Source organism: Berghia stephanieae, chromosome 12, assembly GCF_034508935.2.
Source record: "Berghia stephanieae isolate SIO BIC M18660-M18661 chromosome 12, UCSD_Bste_1.3, whole genome shotgun sequence".
Taxonomy (NCBI): domain Eukaryota; kingdom Metazoa; phylum Mollusca; class Gastropoda; order Nudibranchia; family Aeolidiidae; genus Berghia; species Berghia stephanieae.
This window is the reverse complement of record NC_088371.1, coordinates 19,952,655-19,968,750: the sequence shown is the minus strand read 5'-3', so window position 1 is coordinate 19,968,750 and position 16,096 is coordinate 19,952,655. Positions and strand designations below refer to the sequence as shown.

Below are 16,096 nucleotides of genomic sequence, written 5' to 3'. Positions count from 1 at the left end.
AGTAAAGAGTCTTTTCCAAGGACTCAACTATGCGTCGAGCGAGGCTCGAACCCAGGACCTTCCGATCCGAAAGCGAGTGTCATACCACTAAACCACATAGCCGCACATTACCTAAAAGAATATGCTCACCAGATCATTTTAATCTTTATTTGAAGTAAATCGGATGATTTTTCATTAAGTTATGGTCATGTGTGTGGGAAAGGTATCCGCAACTTTTCTCAAATTTCATACTTTTTCAAAAGTAAAAGCTGTAAAAAAATATTTAGAAGTGAAATTAAGCTTTGATATTTCCCGAAGATGTACAAAAAAGGTTGATTTGATCATTTATGACAGGAACTCATTTTGGATAAATATTGACCTTCTGAGCGTGGTTTTGTATTTTCGGCTCCAATAGTATGGAATACTTTACCACCTAAAACCCGACAATGTGAAAGTCTACCAGTCTTCAAACGGCATCTAAAAACAAACATTTTTCATTCTGCTTATCGTGATTCTATGTGAACTTCGAAAAAGACATGAAAATGTGAAATCCTGGTGTAAAGAACTTCTGAGCACAGTCTGTGGATACTGGCGCTATATCAAACAATAATTATAATAATTATATTAATAATAACTTAACTTGGCAATATCTCAGTTCAAACCTTTTTACCATCCAACCGATTACGTCATTCACTGTAAAATATATCTTTGTCGTCTATCGGGTCTTTAAGTAATCTATTTATGTTTCTATTGTTTTGCTTTTTGTTGTTGGTCGTAAAAGGGTTTTGTGCCCAAAACGTTCCGTGTTTGATTTTTTTTAAAATGTTATATTAAATTTTATTCATTCCTTTTTTACAGTCTACAGTTTTTAGCGACTAAGTATCAATTTCAACATTGATTCTATTATTGACTGTCAGACCACAGTGGTCAAAATCGAACACAATCCTTTGAAGATCAGAAGTCTGCCGTGATAGGGAAGAAAGACGCATATCGGTATCTAGGTCAAATTGACATTTTCTGGGATTCACATACTTGAGAGAAAGGCGCATTTTTCTATCTGGGTTTGGTAGCTCAATCGTTGAAAATAAAAAAGCTGTTTCATTTTGAAAATATGCGACTTGACCTAATTTGGTTTAAATTCGTTTCGAGGAATGACAGATCGACGCATATTGAATGTGGATATGACAGAAGGTCGCATTTTGTAATATGCGTCTTTTTCTCTTATTCGTCCACCGAATGACTTAATTTGTCTTTCACAAAAAGACGCATTTCGGATATGCGACTTTCTGCCAAGACACTATCCAAAAATTAAGGTAGGATATGCGTCCGTTTGTATTACGACTGGTGACGGTGAAAAGAACATCATTGTTCTCCAATTTTCATCAAATAGTCAATCATCAAAGACGTACGAGTAACTTGCTGTTTTGGTGTGAATTCTTCATTTCCTCGGGTGAGTTTTATCTTTTTCCTATTCAAGTGATCAAAGATTTTATGTATTTATATAATTACTTGTCATATATTAGTGCAGATGTTTAATAATTATTTGCTATGGACGGTTTATCTGTGTTTGTGATATTTAACTTAAACAAATGTTGATTTACATGCTAATAGCACTACTGTTATTGTTATTACATGTACTATATTTATGATTATCATTATGATGACAATTATTAATATTAATCATCAATATGAAAGTATAAGTTGTAGAATAGGTAGTAGTCGTATTAGTAGTAGCAGTCAAAGCATTTGTATGTACATTAGTAGTAGTAGTAGTAGTAGTAGTAGTAGTAGTAGTAGTAGTAGTAGTAGTAGTAGTAGTAGTAGTAGTATCAGTAGTAGTAGTAGTAGTAGTAGTAGTAGTAATAGTAGTAGTAGTAGTAGTAGTAGTAGTAGTAGTAGTAGTAGTAGTAGTAGTAGTAGTAGTAGTAGTAGTAGTAGTAGTAGTAGTATAGTGTATCAAATAGACGCCCACCCCCCCATCCATTAATTTTCGGAATTTTCGCGAACCTCCCCTCCCTCCTTTTGATCTTATTAAACTTAAAATTCATTCTTAAATAGACAAAATACTGTCCTTGTAATTTGCTGTGGTTGAATTCTTCGGTCAAACCCCCTTCTTTGGTGAAAATGAACACACACCCCCTCCCCCATCTCCCCCGGCTTTCTACTGAAGTGCGCACCCCCACATTTCCATTGAAATTTGAACAAACTGCGCACCCCCTTGCTTGGGATCAGGACAGTGGGAAAAAAAAAAAAAAACAATCGGGCCTGAAAACCAACCTAGGACTGTGTCGGAATCAAAGTGAAAACCTTAACTACTGAGAAAATAAGTCTCTAGCTATGCATCCAATTAGCCCTCAATAACCTGTTTCAATATTCTTTTGGGAAAGGCAAGCAACTGTAACTCAATATCATATCATAACAACGTTACTTTATGATAAAGATTATTTTAATGAATAAGTCCACTCCCGTTCAATTTTTGAAAATCCATATTTATATCTCTTTCATCAGATATGATCTAACCCCTAAAAGAACCACAGGTACCTCCACCTCAGCCAACCCAGATTAAATAAATCATGACAATCAGACTCCAGTGATTCAGATATTGACATTTCATTGAAACAGCTAGCTCAGATCAACAGTGAAACCTCTATAAGGAGGAATTACATGATGTATGAGTGTCATAAAAGCAGAGAGGAAAAGATTTAAAGAAACCACGGACAACAAGAAAAACGGAGGAGACGAGCTGGATAGGTTTACCTCAACACCGATATGAAAATCTGCAGTAGAAGCACGTAAATTGGCTGTTGAGATTAAAGAAGTAGATGCAAACGATATGGATTTTGTGTTGAATTTACAATTGAGAAACAAAGTTTAGATAGTGACTCAGAATTTGAAATGTATTTGAAACTTGCTTCTAAATATATCACCGAAACTACTGACCCTAGAGTTCCATTTGCTGAAGAGGAAGAGTATTTGTCCGAAACTGCCACGTCGGCATCCTTTACCGGTTTAGGAGAAATATCTGAAGGAGAGCATGTTCCAGGTGTGTCATCGATTATAGAGACCATGCTAGCAGAGTGAAACAAGAAACAATAACTACACCAGATCTAGAAATAGAGACAGTGTCTACTCACTCAAAAAAGAGAAAGCACAAGACGCCGATACAAAAAGCAGACTAGGAAATACACAGGCCTTTGCGAATGAGAGAAAAGCATTCGGTCTTGGAAGGTTGTTCGCCGACCTGCTCCAAAAAATGCCGTGACAGATTCTTGGAGTACCAGCGACGGGGGCTTAACATATGTTTTGGGGAGAGGATTGGAAGGACCAGCGCAAGTTTGTACGGACTTGGGTAAGTAAAACAGAATGCAGAGATCAGGGCGAAGGCATTCTTTCCAAGGAGAAAAGTGCCTAGTCATGTACATGCAAATATACAATGAAACAGGAAGATGGAGTCTTCCATCCCGTGTGCAAAAAGTTCTTCCTTACTACTCTCGGATTCAAAGCTAATAATGGCAAACTGATAAGGAGCGCTTTCAAGGATGTCGGTGTTAACGAAAACAATGTCATAGAAGTACCCCTTGTTGACAATCGTGGACGTCATAGTCCCTTGCACAAGATTGACCACAGCATTATCCATTAACACATAGAGAAATATAAAGCAAACATTTTTCATTATAGACTTGAGCACGCGCCTTTCAGGAGATATTTACCATCTGATCTGATCATCAATGATATGCACGAAAACTTTTGCGCAGTCACTGGAAAAGCCATATCAAAGAAACTCTACTATTCTGCATTTAAAGAACTTAACATCTCACAAGCTGTACTTGGTCAAGAAGAATGTGAAAAATGCAAGTCCTTCTTCTTGCACAAACAACTATGCAACTGTGAAGAAAGGTGTGAACCGTGTGCCGAAAAAATCATCCATCGGACACGATACAGAAATGCTAGAAAGAGGTATCAACGGGATGCAGATAAGAACGAAAACGCCAACACAGCCCATTCAGTGTTTGCCGCTGATCTGCAAAAAGTAATTTTGCTGCCGAGAATGAATCAGTTTAACAGAATCATTTTCACAAGCAGATTGGTCTTATTCAATGAGACATTTGCACCAGTGGGCTGCAAAAAAGTGAAAAGGACATTGCCGTGATATGGAATGAATCAATTTTAGGACGAAAAGATGAAGACCTTGCATCAGCTTCTTACCTAATATATAAGCGTGATGCCGAATCTGTGACACTCTCACTGGATAACTGTAGCGCCCAAAATATAAATTGTACCCTTTATACTATGTTACTTCATCTTGTAAATGATTAGACTACTACAAAAGCAAGCACCATCACAATCAACTATTTCGAGCCTGGTCATACTTTTATGGCAGCTGACTCCACCCATGCCGGAATCCAAAGAGTTCTGAGGCAGAAAGACGGCAAAATCTTTGATCTCAATGAATTGATCAATGTGTCGTAGAAGCAGGCTGCCAGACAATGCCGTTGAGGTTTAATGACTTTGCCAACTGGGATTCTGGAGTCAGTAGTTATCTGTTGAGCAAAGCTGACAATCGTCCCTACCTAGCTAAGACTAAGATTGTTTGTGCTGAATTCAGGCGAGTGTCACCAAAGACACTCTTCTTCAAAATAGCTTTGAAGAAGATACCTTCAACGAATGTGACATTCTGAAACGCGGATATGTTTGTACGCCAAAGTTTCGTACAAAACCCAGGGTGTAGGATTTACAAGAAGGATGAGATCGTGAAACAACTTGTGGGTTTGACGCCCCCCCCCCTTCCCCCAATAGAGGAAAGTACTGGATAGACCTACCAACCAGCTCCACGAGTAAAAATCTTTGTAAATCCTACAAGTGAATGTCCTTTCATCATTCACTGACTAGTTGGAAACGTTGCTCTTCCAAACAATGTGTACGAACATGCAATTTTAACATCAAAGTAATGATTTAATTCATTATCTAAAGAGAAGAGATGGAATGTATAATATGTATGTGATAATATTAGCAATGATTACAAAAGCAAACTCCATGTTAGTAAACTATAACGAAAGAGGGAGAGAAAGAGAGTTAGTACTAGTTATACAAATAATGCTAATCAAATCACTGCAAATGAAAATATTATGAAAATTTACATGACTGGTGCGATTGTTCTGAAATAATAAAGCATGTTCAGCTTGATATCCTAGATGTTTTTGATTGGTTTCTTCTGATTATTCTAGGGACCCGTGATTAAGATGTTTTTGCTTATTATAACTTAACATTGGGCGATATGCGTCCTCACATGACACTGTATATCAATATTCACATTACCGCTAAATTAGCCCATGTCTATGACAAACAGACGCAAAAACAATATGCGTCCGTTTGTCACACACTGGATACACATCCGAAAGTGCGATGGACGCATAATATTTTTGCGTCTATCTGTCAAAGACATGTGTCAATCAATTTTCAATCATGGATTTGGCAAAAGGTCTTTTGGTGAATTACACAGTTGATACAAATATTTTGGTTTTCAAGTTCCATGAATAAAATAACAAAAAAAAATTATCTTTAATTACCTATAGATTCTTTTAGATTCGAGCCAATAGTTACAAAGTTATTAAGTAAAACAGTTTTTTGCGTTTCCTGAAAAAGTAGGTTTTCCCGTTATGCGTCTTTTTCTCATATCACGGCAGAAGTGTGTTCCGTTGATGAGGCAAAGTTAGACAAAAAGCGAGATTAGATGGCGCTTCGTGTTACGAAAAGCGTTCACTAGCTTGTCGATTTCCGTGATGCTCGCTTTTTTTTTCACCCTCGATTTGCCTCACCTATGGAACAGATCTGGATACTTACAACTTTAGTCCCATCAATGTGTAGGTAACTTCCATTCTCATAAATAGCTCCAATCCATAAATAGAAGTAATGTTTGAACGTCTCGTGGATTAATTCTAGAGAAAAAATATGATACGGAATGAATTAAGCTGGGCGTCACACTGCTCTTTGTAACTGTTTTTAGTATAGATTTCCAATTGAGTGATTAGATCTCACTAAAGTCTCTCAATAAGACAAAAAAAAATTAAATTCATTATAGATTGGTGTTATTGGTGTTAAAAATAGTGAGTATTTTACTTAACCTTATATCCCCAATAAAACATAATCTACTATACTACTACTACTACTACTACTACTACTACTACTACTACTACTACTACTACTACTACTACTACTACTACTACTGCTGCTACTACTACTACTACTACTACTACTACTACTACTACTACTACTACTACTACTACTACTACTTTCACTACTACTACTACTTTCACTACTACTATTACTACTACTACAACAACAACAACAACAACAACTACTACTACTACTACTGCTCCTACTACTACTACTACTACTACTACTACTACTGCTGCTCCTCCTACTCCTACTACTACTACTACTACTACTACTACTACTACTACTACTACTACTACTACTACTATTACTACTACTACTACTACTACTACTACTACTAGTACTATTATTACTACTACTACTATTACTACTACTACTACTACTACTACTACTACTACTACTACTACTACTACTACTACTTACTACTACAATTTTGTCTTCCCCTGATATTAATGACCTTTCAACGTTATTTACCTCTTACAAAAGCATATTTTTTCTTGGTTTTGATCATTATCAGATCTCCATTGTTATCTCGGCAAGTCTCTCTAGCCTCACTCCAAGTTTCCCTCGAGTAGAAAATCTTGACACACATACCGTCTTCGGTATAATGATGCCAGCCTTCAGCACATTGAGCATTTCCTTTGGTTACAAAAAAAATAATATGCACTTTTGTAGCCCAAAAATATCAAAACAGTTATTTATATTATGTTATCGGAAGGGTTGAGATGGTGAAGTTTTTATAGCAAGAAATACTCGTCTTCATGGCGATATATCGGAATTTACGAACAGGCATTAATCTATTTTAATAGGATTCAAGTCTGATGTCACGTCCGCCTAGCAACGAGCAGCTTGGTTCTAAACAAAGAAAATCGGTACTATTTATTCTTCATGCTGGCTAAACCTTTTTCACAAGTCATGTGATCAGAATATATATATATATATATATATATATATATATATATATATATATATATATATATATATATATATATAAGTCGAAACATGATCAGATTTATAATGTGTTTTTTTTCTCCTGTGGATACACTTTTATGCTCGTCGGAGAAGTATTTCATAAGGGCGTCTGCCATAGTTCCGATCGATAGTATATATTAAGTTACTATGCGTCATACGAGGGAAGTGACGTCACGACTGTTTAAACCTATTATTATAATACTGTATTGGGGAAATAAACATAGATCAGGAAGAATACTCTTCAACAGTCGTAACGTCACTTCCTTCCTAATGACACATGGTAACCTAGTAACACTGGCTCTAAACTATCGGAACAATGGCGGACGCCCGTATGAAATATTTCCCCGGCGAGCATAAAAGCGTATTCAGAGGAGAAAAAAATATAAACTTGATCACGTTTTGACTTTTACACATTCTGATCACAAAGCATATGAAAAGTTCTAGCCAGCATGAAGAATAAAAAGTAATTATTTTCTTTGTTTAGAACCAAGATGGCCGCCGTTGCGGGCGGCGCGACATCCGACTACTGAATCCAATTGTTTTGAACTATCGAAATTGCTCGGTCATGCAGGGCGGCCAAATGTCGATTTCCAAAACTAAGGTCTAATCAAAGACTGATCATTTTGTCATAATATATTTTCTGAATAATCATTTGAGTCAACGGTTGAAAGAATTACCCTTACTATAAAATATGTTTGCAAGTTACTCGTAAATCATTCTGTGAAAAAAAAAATAACTGTATAATTCTTAGATTTGCCTTTAATTCTGTGTTCGTTTCCAAAAATATATCATTGGCCATTTTGGACATATTGTTATCATTAATATTATTATTGGATATATTTTTATTTTTAAATTTATTTTCTTCTTCTTCTTCTTCTTCTTCTTCTTCTTCTTCTTCTTCTTCTTCTTCTTCTTCTTCTTCTTCTTCTTCTTCTTCTTCTTCTTCTTCTTCTTCTTCTTCTTCTTCTTCTTCTTCTTCTTCTTCTTCTTCTTTTTCTTCCTCTTCTCCTCCTCCTTCTTCTACTTCTTCTTCTTCTTCTTATCATTATTATTATTGGATTTAATATTATTATTATTATTATTATTATTATTATTATTATTATTATTATTATTATTATTATTATTATATTATTATTATTATTATTATTATTATTATTATTATTATTATTATTATTATTATTATTATCATCATCATCATTATTATTATCATTATTATTATTATTATTATTATTATTATTATTATTATTATTATTATTATTATTATTATTATTATTATTATTATAACTACTATTATTATCATCATTAAAATAAGCATACTTCTCTTCCTCTTTGAACGCTATTTTTAGGCATAGAAAACCAACATGCACTTTAAACCATCGTTATAATAAGATTTTTTTAAAGCTATTAATTGTCTCCTGACTTCAAAGGAAATGTATAAATTGGTAATCATCCGTTTTTCAAATTTGTAAAATTATTCAAATACACAACTTTAAAAACAAAAATAAAACAAACAAACAAAAGGTTTAAGAATGTGGACTTTTTGAATTATCCTTCAATAAAAAAAATTCTATTGCAGAGCTGCAGCTGCCTACGTGAAATCTCAAAATTCGTAGTTTTGAATTGAAAAAAAGAAAAATCCACTTTAAATAGCCTATAAATAAAAAATGTGATGTCAGCATCACCCAAAAATGCTCCTAAGTCCTGAATACGTGTTCTGAGGAACCAAACTTGCCTTTTCAATAAGATTTATTGAATCAAAGAGGGGATGCAGTACTGTAGCGGGAGTCAAAAATTCGTATTTCTAGGAATTATTTATTGTACTAGGCAGGTCTGTTATTGAAGGTATAAAAATAACGTCGCTCAGCTTTTTGTTATTGGTTTTAGACAGCCATTTTGGTGAATAGTACTCACCAAATTATATAATCAATCAGACTAAAACGCTCCAGATTACACATCATTTTGTAGTTGATATGTTATATCCGGATGGCGAATGCTGTGAGTATTTTACATAAACGCAAAGAATCAATACATTTCATGTACTGAACTGAGCTTTACATTTAGGTACACATTGTCCGTCACCGGTACAAAGCGTGAGGTCACATACACGTGGCGTTTTCTGCCGGTGATGGGACTCGTCTGTGTCTCTGTGACCCGATCCCTGCGTCAGTCGCATAGGATTTTTGCCCACACTTGTGCGGAAGTGCAAACCGACCGGCACCCGAACCAGTCGCTGCCTCTCTTTTCTATTTTTTCGTCTTATTTATACAATCATATATGCGTTGCCATTTTACATTTTGAAATGTAATATGTAACGGGGAAATCATAGGTGTTGCAAACCTCTATATAATTTCATTCTCATTAGCAGGGCGATTGTGTGAGTGCAGGAGCTGACAAACTATGTAAAACGCTCCTGTGCTGTGGAGAATAAGTACATAAATTTTCTTAAATTTAACAATTTAATCTCCACCTTAAATACTATATTACATTCGTGATGAATTCTTTTTCATATTGCCAACGATTGAAATTGTTGTTCGTGACGAATTCTACTTCTTACTCTGCTTTTTACAATGTCAACCTCACTATCCGTGGTGGAGGGGGAGCAGACGCTATACCATTGATTATTCGTGATGAATGGTGATATAAACAGAACTCATTATTCGTGATGAGTCATATATTCTAATTTTCTCAATAGTCGTGATGGGAAACTACTCATTATTTTATAAAATTCATTATTTGTGATGAATTTACCACTTTTTGGGAACCTCTTTATTAGTTCATCATTCGTGATGAATATTTTCAAGCCAACATACCCATCTTTCATTATTTTTTTTAATGATGACCGGTACAATGTGTACCCTTATATGTTAAGATTAGAAAGCATGTTTTAGTTATAAATGTGTATGTTCTGTTTTCTATTGAATCTAGATAATTATGGATAACCTGACCAATACCCCCCCCCCCTTTTCAGCAATAACAACAACTTCGGGTAAAGTCAAAAGACTCTCGTGACATAATGAACTTGGTGCAATTAAAGATCAGCTTGCCCAAATTGTTCCAGTTGTGCATGAACTTAAACTTGAAGTCCATGCACGACCGGCCTGGGATGCTGACAACAAATCGTTTGACGCCAAAAACCAGTTAGTTTCCACTAAGTCAAGAATATTGTTAAGGCTATCCATTTTAAAATGTTTTTTTTTACAAAGGTATTTAATTCAATTTAATTAATGGCCAATCTTGTTCTACGGATGCGAAAGCTGGACTACAAATGCAGAAACACAAAAGAACATTGAAGCTTTTGAAATGTGGTGCTTGAGAAGGATGCAGAGAATATCGTATACCGCACACAAAACGAACGAAGAAGTGCTAAAACAAACATACCAACAAAGGAAACTAATGCCCTTAATAGTGGATCGACAACTATCCTTTTTCGGACACATAGTAAGGAAAGATAAGAATGAATACCTGGCAAGTTGTGGAAAAATACCTGGTAAACGCGCCCGGGGGAGACAAAGAAAAACACTCATAGACCAACTGAAGGGCTTCACCAACCTAACAATCCAAGAGCTGTTTGAAAAAGCAAGAGACAGGGAGGAATGGAGAGAGATAATTCATGCAGTATCCGAAGCCTGGACCAGGCATGGAACCTAGAAGAAGAAGATTTAATTCACTAACATCTAGAATGATGAAGTTCTTTCTCCCTAAGAAAGATATTGTTAATGAATTCCGCTTGATCATTGTCATCTTCATGTTCTCTCTGACAAATAAAGTCTTGCTGTAAGAGTTCTGGAATGAGTGCCTCTAATGCACAGTTTTCTTCTTTGTTAAAATGTGATTCCCTTGGTAATTTGGTTTGTTCCGGGATTTTACAGAAATTAATTTTCACGCCTGAAATACACTCAGTACGATCTCTAGTATCATCCATTAACTGATATTGTTATCTAAAAATTCACAATCAAATACCTCAGGTTCTGGTGTGTAGTTTATCATAAAGAGGATAAAAAAGATATTTAATTCAATTTCTCAAGGACGAATCATGGAATTACCCTATTACCGTTAGAATGTTAAGCAGACTAATTGGGACCTCGGTTCCATGCTCTCCTGCTGTCAGATATGGACACATTTTTATAGGCAGAATTAGATAAGATGAATGTTCTAAGAAGGCAATATTCTAACAAGCAAACTATATCTGTATCTCCTGCGTCCATAAAAGAAATCAGTAGAAGGATTCACTGCTATACATCTATTAATATTTACATAAACCTAATTGGGTCATTCTGACAGATTCATTTACTTATCCATTTGGAGCTGTCATGAATGGTGGGTCCCGCACTACAGGGATGTAGAGTGAGGAAGAAAAAAACATTGAGCGTTAGGCAGCTTCTATTGGGGTTTGGACTTTATGTAAAACTGTGTGTGATGGTAATCTTAGATTTTTTTTAGAAAACTCTACAGCTGTAACTGGGATATATGGGAGGCACTCATTCTGTTTTGTGTAATGATACTGTAAGGGATCTCTTGTTATGATGGAAAAAGATGAATAGATGGCTTTCAGCATTTTATAATCCGGGTGTAGATAGTGATGCTGATTATTACAGCAGAAAGATTAATATTAGGACAGAATGCATGCTTGACCCGTCAGACTGTGAACATATCTCTTTCAAATTTGGCAAACCATCAATATACCTCTTTGCAAGTAGATACAACTGTCAAATTCCAAACTATTTCCAGAACCCTAATCTTGTGCTGTCAATGCATTTTTCATGAAATGGGACATGTTTTGTTACCCTTTTCCTCCTTTTATCCTTATTGACATGGTCATAAAAAAGGTTGTAGAGGACAGAACACCAAAAGCCGTTATAGTGCTGCCAGGTCACAACGAAAGTGTTGAGGGTTTATGGAATTTACTAAATTAAACGAAGACTCACTTGTAAAGTGGGGACGATATTTGATTAGAATTCAATAAACCCCAACATGTTGGGTGCCTTTACCTCCCCCCTCACCCCCCTTGTATATATTCTATCCAGTATTCTCTATTCTATGGTTTGGTCTATTGAATCTATAAAAGAAAATTCGTTTCGAAGAGTCAAGTCAGTCGTACTTGTTTCCGTACTCGTGTAAAGTCACCCAAAATGTTGGCGTTTATGGAATTAACTATAATCAAGTATCATCCTTACCTTACAGATGCGTTTTCATCTAATTTAGTAAATTAAATAGTTGGCGAAGAAGCACAGTGGGGGAAGCAAGGAGAGGCAGTTAAACGTGGAAGGAGGTGGAGAAACCAGCTCAAGGAATATTCAAATAGCGAAGCGTCATTGACGGCCAATGATCCGTCAGGGGTAAAGGGCAGATTAAATAGCACTAAAGTAAATTTATACTCACCTCCACTAATGAATAAAGAGACTGTGATTACCAAAAGTGAGACAAGCAGATCAGAGCGTAACATACTCATCTTGTCAGTGATTTTCAATACTTGTGTTCTATGAAAAATAAATTAATGTTAACATTTCAATGTCATACGTCTCTCTCCTCTCTCTCTCTCTCTCTCTCTCTCTCTCTCTCTCTCTCTCTCTCTCTCTCTTTCTTTTCTCTTTCTCTCTCTTAATTCTTCAGAACTATTAGGCCTATGGAGCCGGAGTTATCCCGGTTTCTATATCTTGAAACGGGCAATAACAATTGCTTGCTGCCCTTTGAATAGGACACTAATCTATCTCAAAGTACTTTTGTCATATCTTACAGGCCTACCTAGCCACAATAGAGAAGGTAAGTCTTATCTTATTTTTAACCAGTAAACTGCGTATTCTAGCAAAAAAAAACACGTACAAAAAATGGTTTAAAAAAATCGTCCTTCAAATATCCATCAATTTAAATGACCTTCATCTTGGAAAAATCTCTCGTAAAGCTGAGAAAAGAAGAATTCGTGTCTCTATCGATAAGCCATTAAATAGGATGGCTATGGAATTGGAATTTAACACTGAACCATGAGAAAATGGTTATCAAATATACGGGCAGGAGAGAGAGAGAGAGAGAGAGGAGAGAGAGAAAGAGAGAGAGTGAAGAGAGAGAGAGAGAGAGAGAGAGAGAGAGACCATCAGTGTGGAAAGATGTTGTAGGAAAAGGATCATAGACAACATTGATATGTATATTCTCCAAAGATGTTTCGAACTGGGTGAGCGTAAACTCACAAAATCCCACAAAATATTGGATGTCTGATAATTCGGGCAGAAAAAGGCCCATGGGTTATTGGTAGAGTATCATTGTTATTCTTGCAGGTGGTGAAGATACTTGATATTTAAAAGGATGCCATGCCATTTTTTCTTCTCTGCATTAACTGAAATGTAGAGAATATTATTCTGGGATCAATGCAAAGTGTTTGAAGGACTGGCTAAATTCCGTTCGATTCCTTCACTCGAAGCACCCAGCTTTATTGTATTGGACAACGCTACCATTCGGTGGCCCATGATCACTTCGAGGTTCCAACTTAGGCAAATATACAAGTTGACATGATATCATGGTTTCAGTCGGGCAGCACTACATATATTCCGACCATTTAACAAAGGACTAACTATATCCTTAGTAAAAAGAAATGAATCAGAGAAAGTTTTCAAAACAGACTGTCTAATCAGGGAGTTTTGACACGAGATTGCACGACTTTCCCCATATCATTGTGAGCGCAATCCTAAGTAGAGGGAAAGATTGAGAAGAGGAACACCAATTTACTCTCACCGACGAAGAAAAATGAAATAAGATTGGGAAGATTGGGAAAAGGTATGCTCCAACCTTCGCAAACTGCAGGAAAATAATCTCGAACTAAAATAATTGATGCTGTTGGTTTAGCCACACATTAAAAATAATCCAAGCCGAATTTTCCTTCAAAGGGAGAAAACGATCCCTAAGCTGAACTCTAAAATTAAAATAAAGCAAACCAAATCAAAAACAAACGAACGACAAGATTTGAAATTAAAGAAAAATCCGACATAAAACCACAGCAGCTTGCTAGATAATTAGCTAAATTTAAGGTCTTATAATCAGAAATATGTGACCCACCGTCTCAAATCGATATTATGTCTAGGAATTGAATTGATAAACAAAATTATTATTATAAAACTGTGGGTTAATTTCTCTCCATTATAGTGGAAAACATACAATTTCTAACTTTGCGAAAATCTCAAAGTTCATCTTTCTTATTGAAGGAACGAAATTGACGCCACTCATCTCTTTGTTATTGTTTTCAGCCAGCCATATTTATGAGTGGGTGGGGGGGGGAGTGGCCGAGTGGTTAAGGCATTGCACTGTCACTCCCCAAATGTCCCAGTTTCTAGCCCGCTTCAGGCACTCTCTTTTCTTTTCCTTGAGCAAGATTATTTACCCCAATTTGTTCACTTGGACAACATGGGTGATTCCTGTTAACATCAAACATCTTGTTTGATGAATTATCAACATTCCTTCGTGGAATGCCTAGCCGACGATGTATAATGATGTCGTGGCGGAACGGCATAACTTTTTAAAAACATATTTATGAGTAGTTCTCACTATTATGTTCTATCAATCAGACTCTGGTCGTTCAAAGTTAAACATAGTTTTTTGAGTTGGTGCATTATAAACGACTGGCAGATGCTGCGAGTATTTTGGCTAAACCAACAGCATTAATTATTTTAGTTCTAGATTATTTTTTCTGAGTTCGATTCATCCGGACATTATACCATTTTAAGACAATGGTTTACAAATGTGATTAAATGAAAAAGACGCCTAAAGCTCGTAATTTTATTTTTCTTTGATTTTGGATTTCCGCACGATTTTTTTAAAGCAATGTCGTAATGTTCTTCGTATCGCTCATCCTATATATTATGGAAAACACCAACTTGGCATCCAAATTATTTTGTCGGAGTCACTAAACTTTAGTTGAAGAACGAAACAAGTGTGTATGAGAGGTGTCAGACAAAGCAAGAAAGAAAAATACAAAAAAAAAACATCCCAAAAACTCAGTAGACCTTGACTGGGGATAGAACCTGAAAAAAATATCCAAAAAATCAGTTGAAGTGAGGTTCGATCCCCAGTCGAGGTCGATTGATTTTTTGGGATGTCTTTTTCCTGTATTTTTCTTTCTTGCTTTGTCTGGTACCTTTCATACACACTTGTTCGGGTATTTATCTTACACTGGTGCCAGCCCCTTAATTTCTTAATTTGATATTCTCAAACAAAAAAAAACGTCAGTTTGTTGAGACAAGATTGTGATTTGGCGTGTTCATATGACGTATTGAATTAGATGTTGTAAAGTAATTTCAACTATAATCAGATTTTCAATAAGTAGCGCGTGTTTTTCTCAGCTGTCCCTCAATGCACAGCTGCAAAAATTTGTATGAACTTCTGAATCAATTTGTTTTAATCAAAACTATTTTCTCATTAATTTTAAAACTACAGGAAAGGATTTGGCTTATAACAGCTATATTAAAATCGATAACAGGCAACTGAACTCATAGAAAATTTACATGATCAAAATAATGAATTTTCCGCTTATCCATTTTGAAGAAATACGTTAAAATGGAATGCTCGGTTAATTAGAACTTAGATGATAAACATACAGTATTTGAATAAGAATCAACGAACGGCAATTTTTAACTATCAGACATCTACATTTAATAACTATCAATACACATTACTGATGAATACAGTCGAATGTGAACATTACGCGTTTCCAACATTATTTTGTTTGATAAATTTCGAGAAAAAGCTTGAGTTTATGATAAAGAGGATGATATAAATTTAATGTAGACTGGTCAAAAGTAGAAATTCATCAATTTATGATACAGTGTTTCCACAAATATGTGCACATGTTTAACAACAACAAAAACCAAGAAATACTAGAAACACATATCACCACATTCGGATGACGAGGATGATGAAAAGAGAAATGGAACGACTACGGAAAGATTCCGAGCGTCACTCTATCCAATGAAATGTAATTTTTCTCCAG

At 35.5% G+C, this 16,096-nt stretch overlaps 1 protein-coding gene across 1 annotated transcript in view; it reads right to left on the bottom strand.

The window, feature by feature from the left end:
* The window catches only part of LOC144957590 (snaclec coagulation factor IX/factor X-binding protein subunit A-like), a 16,281-nt gene extending 2,210 nt beyond the window's left edge, over positions 1-14,071 (bottom strand). Inside the window, exons 1-4 of the mRNA XM_078888933.1 lie at positions 13,903-14,071; positions 12,505-12,602; positions 6,628-6,792; positions 5,821-5,915 (exon numbers count right to left, since the gene is read on the bottom strand). Of these exons, the coding sequence (XP_078745059.1) occupies positions 5,821-5,915; positions 6,628-6,792; positions 12,505-12,574 (330 nt within the window). The 5' untranslated portion in view covers positions 12,575-12,602; positions 13,903-14,071. The remainder of the gene's footprint in view (positions 1-5,820; positions 5,916-6,627; positions 6,793-12,504; positions 12,603-13,902) is intronic.
* Between the last annotated feature and the right edge of the window lie 2,025 nt (positions 14,072-16,096).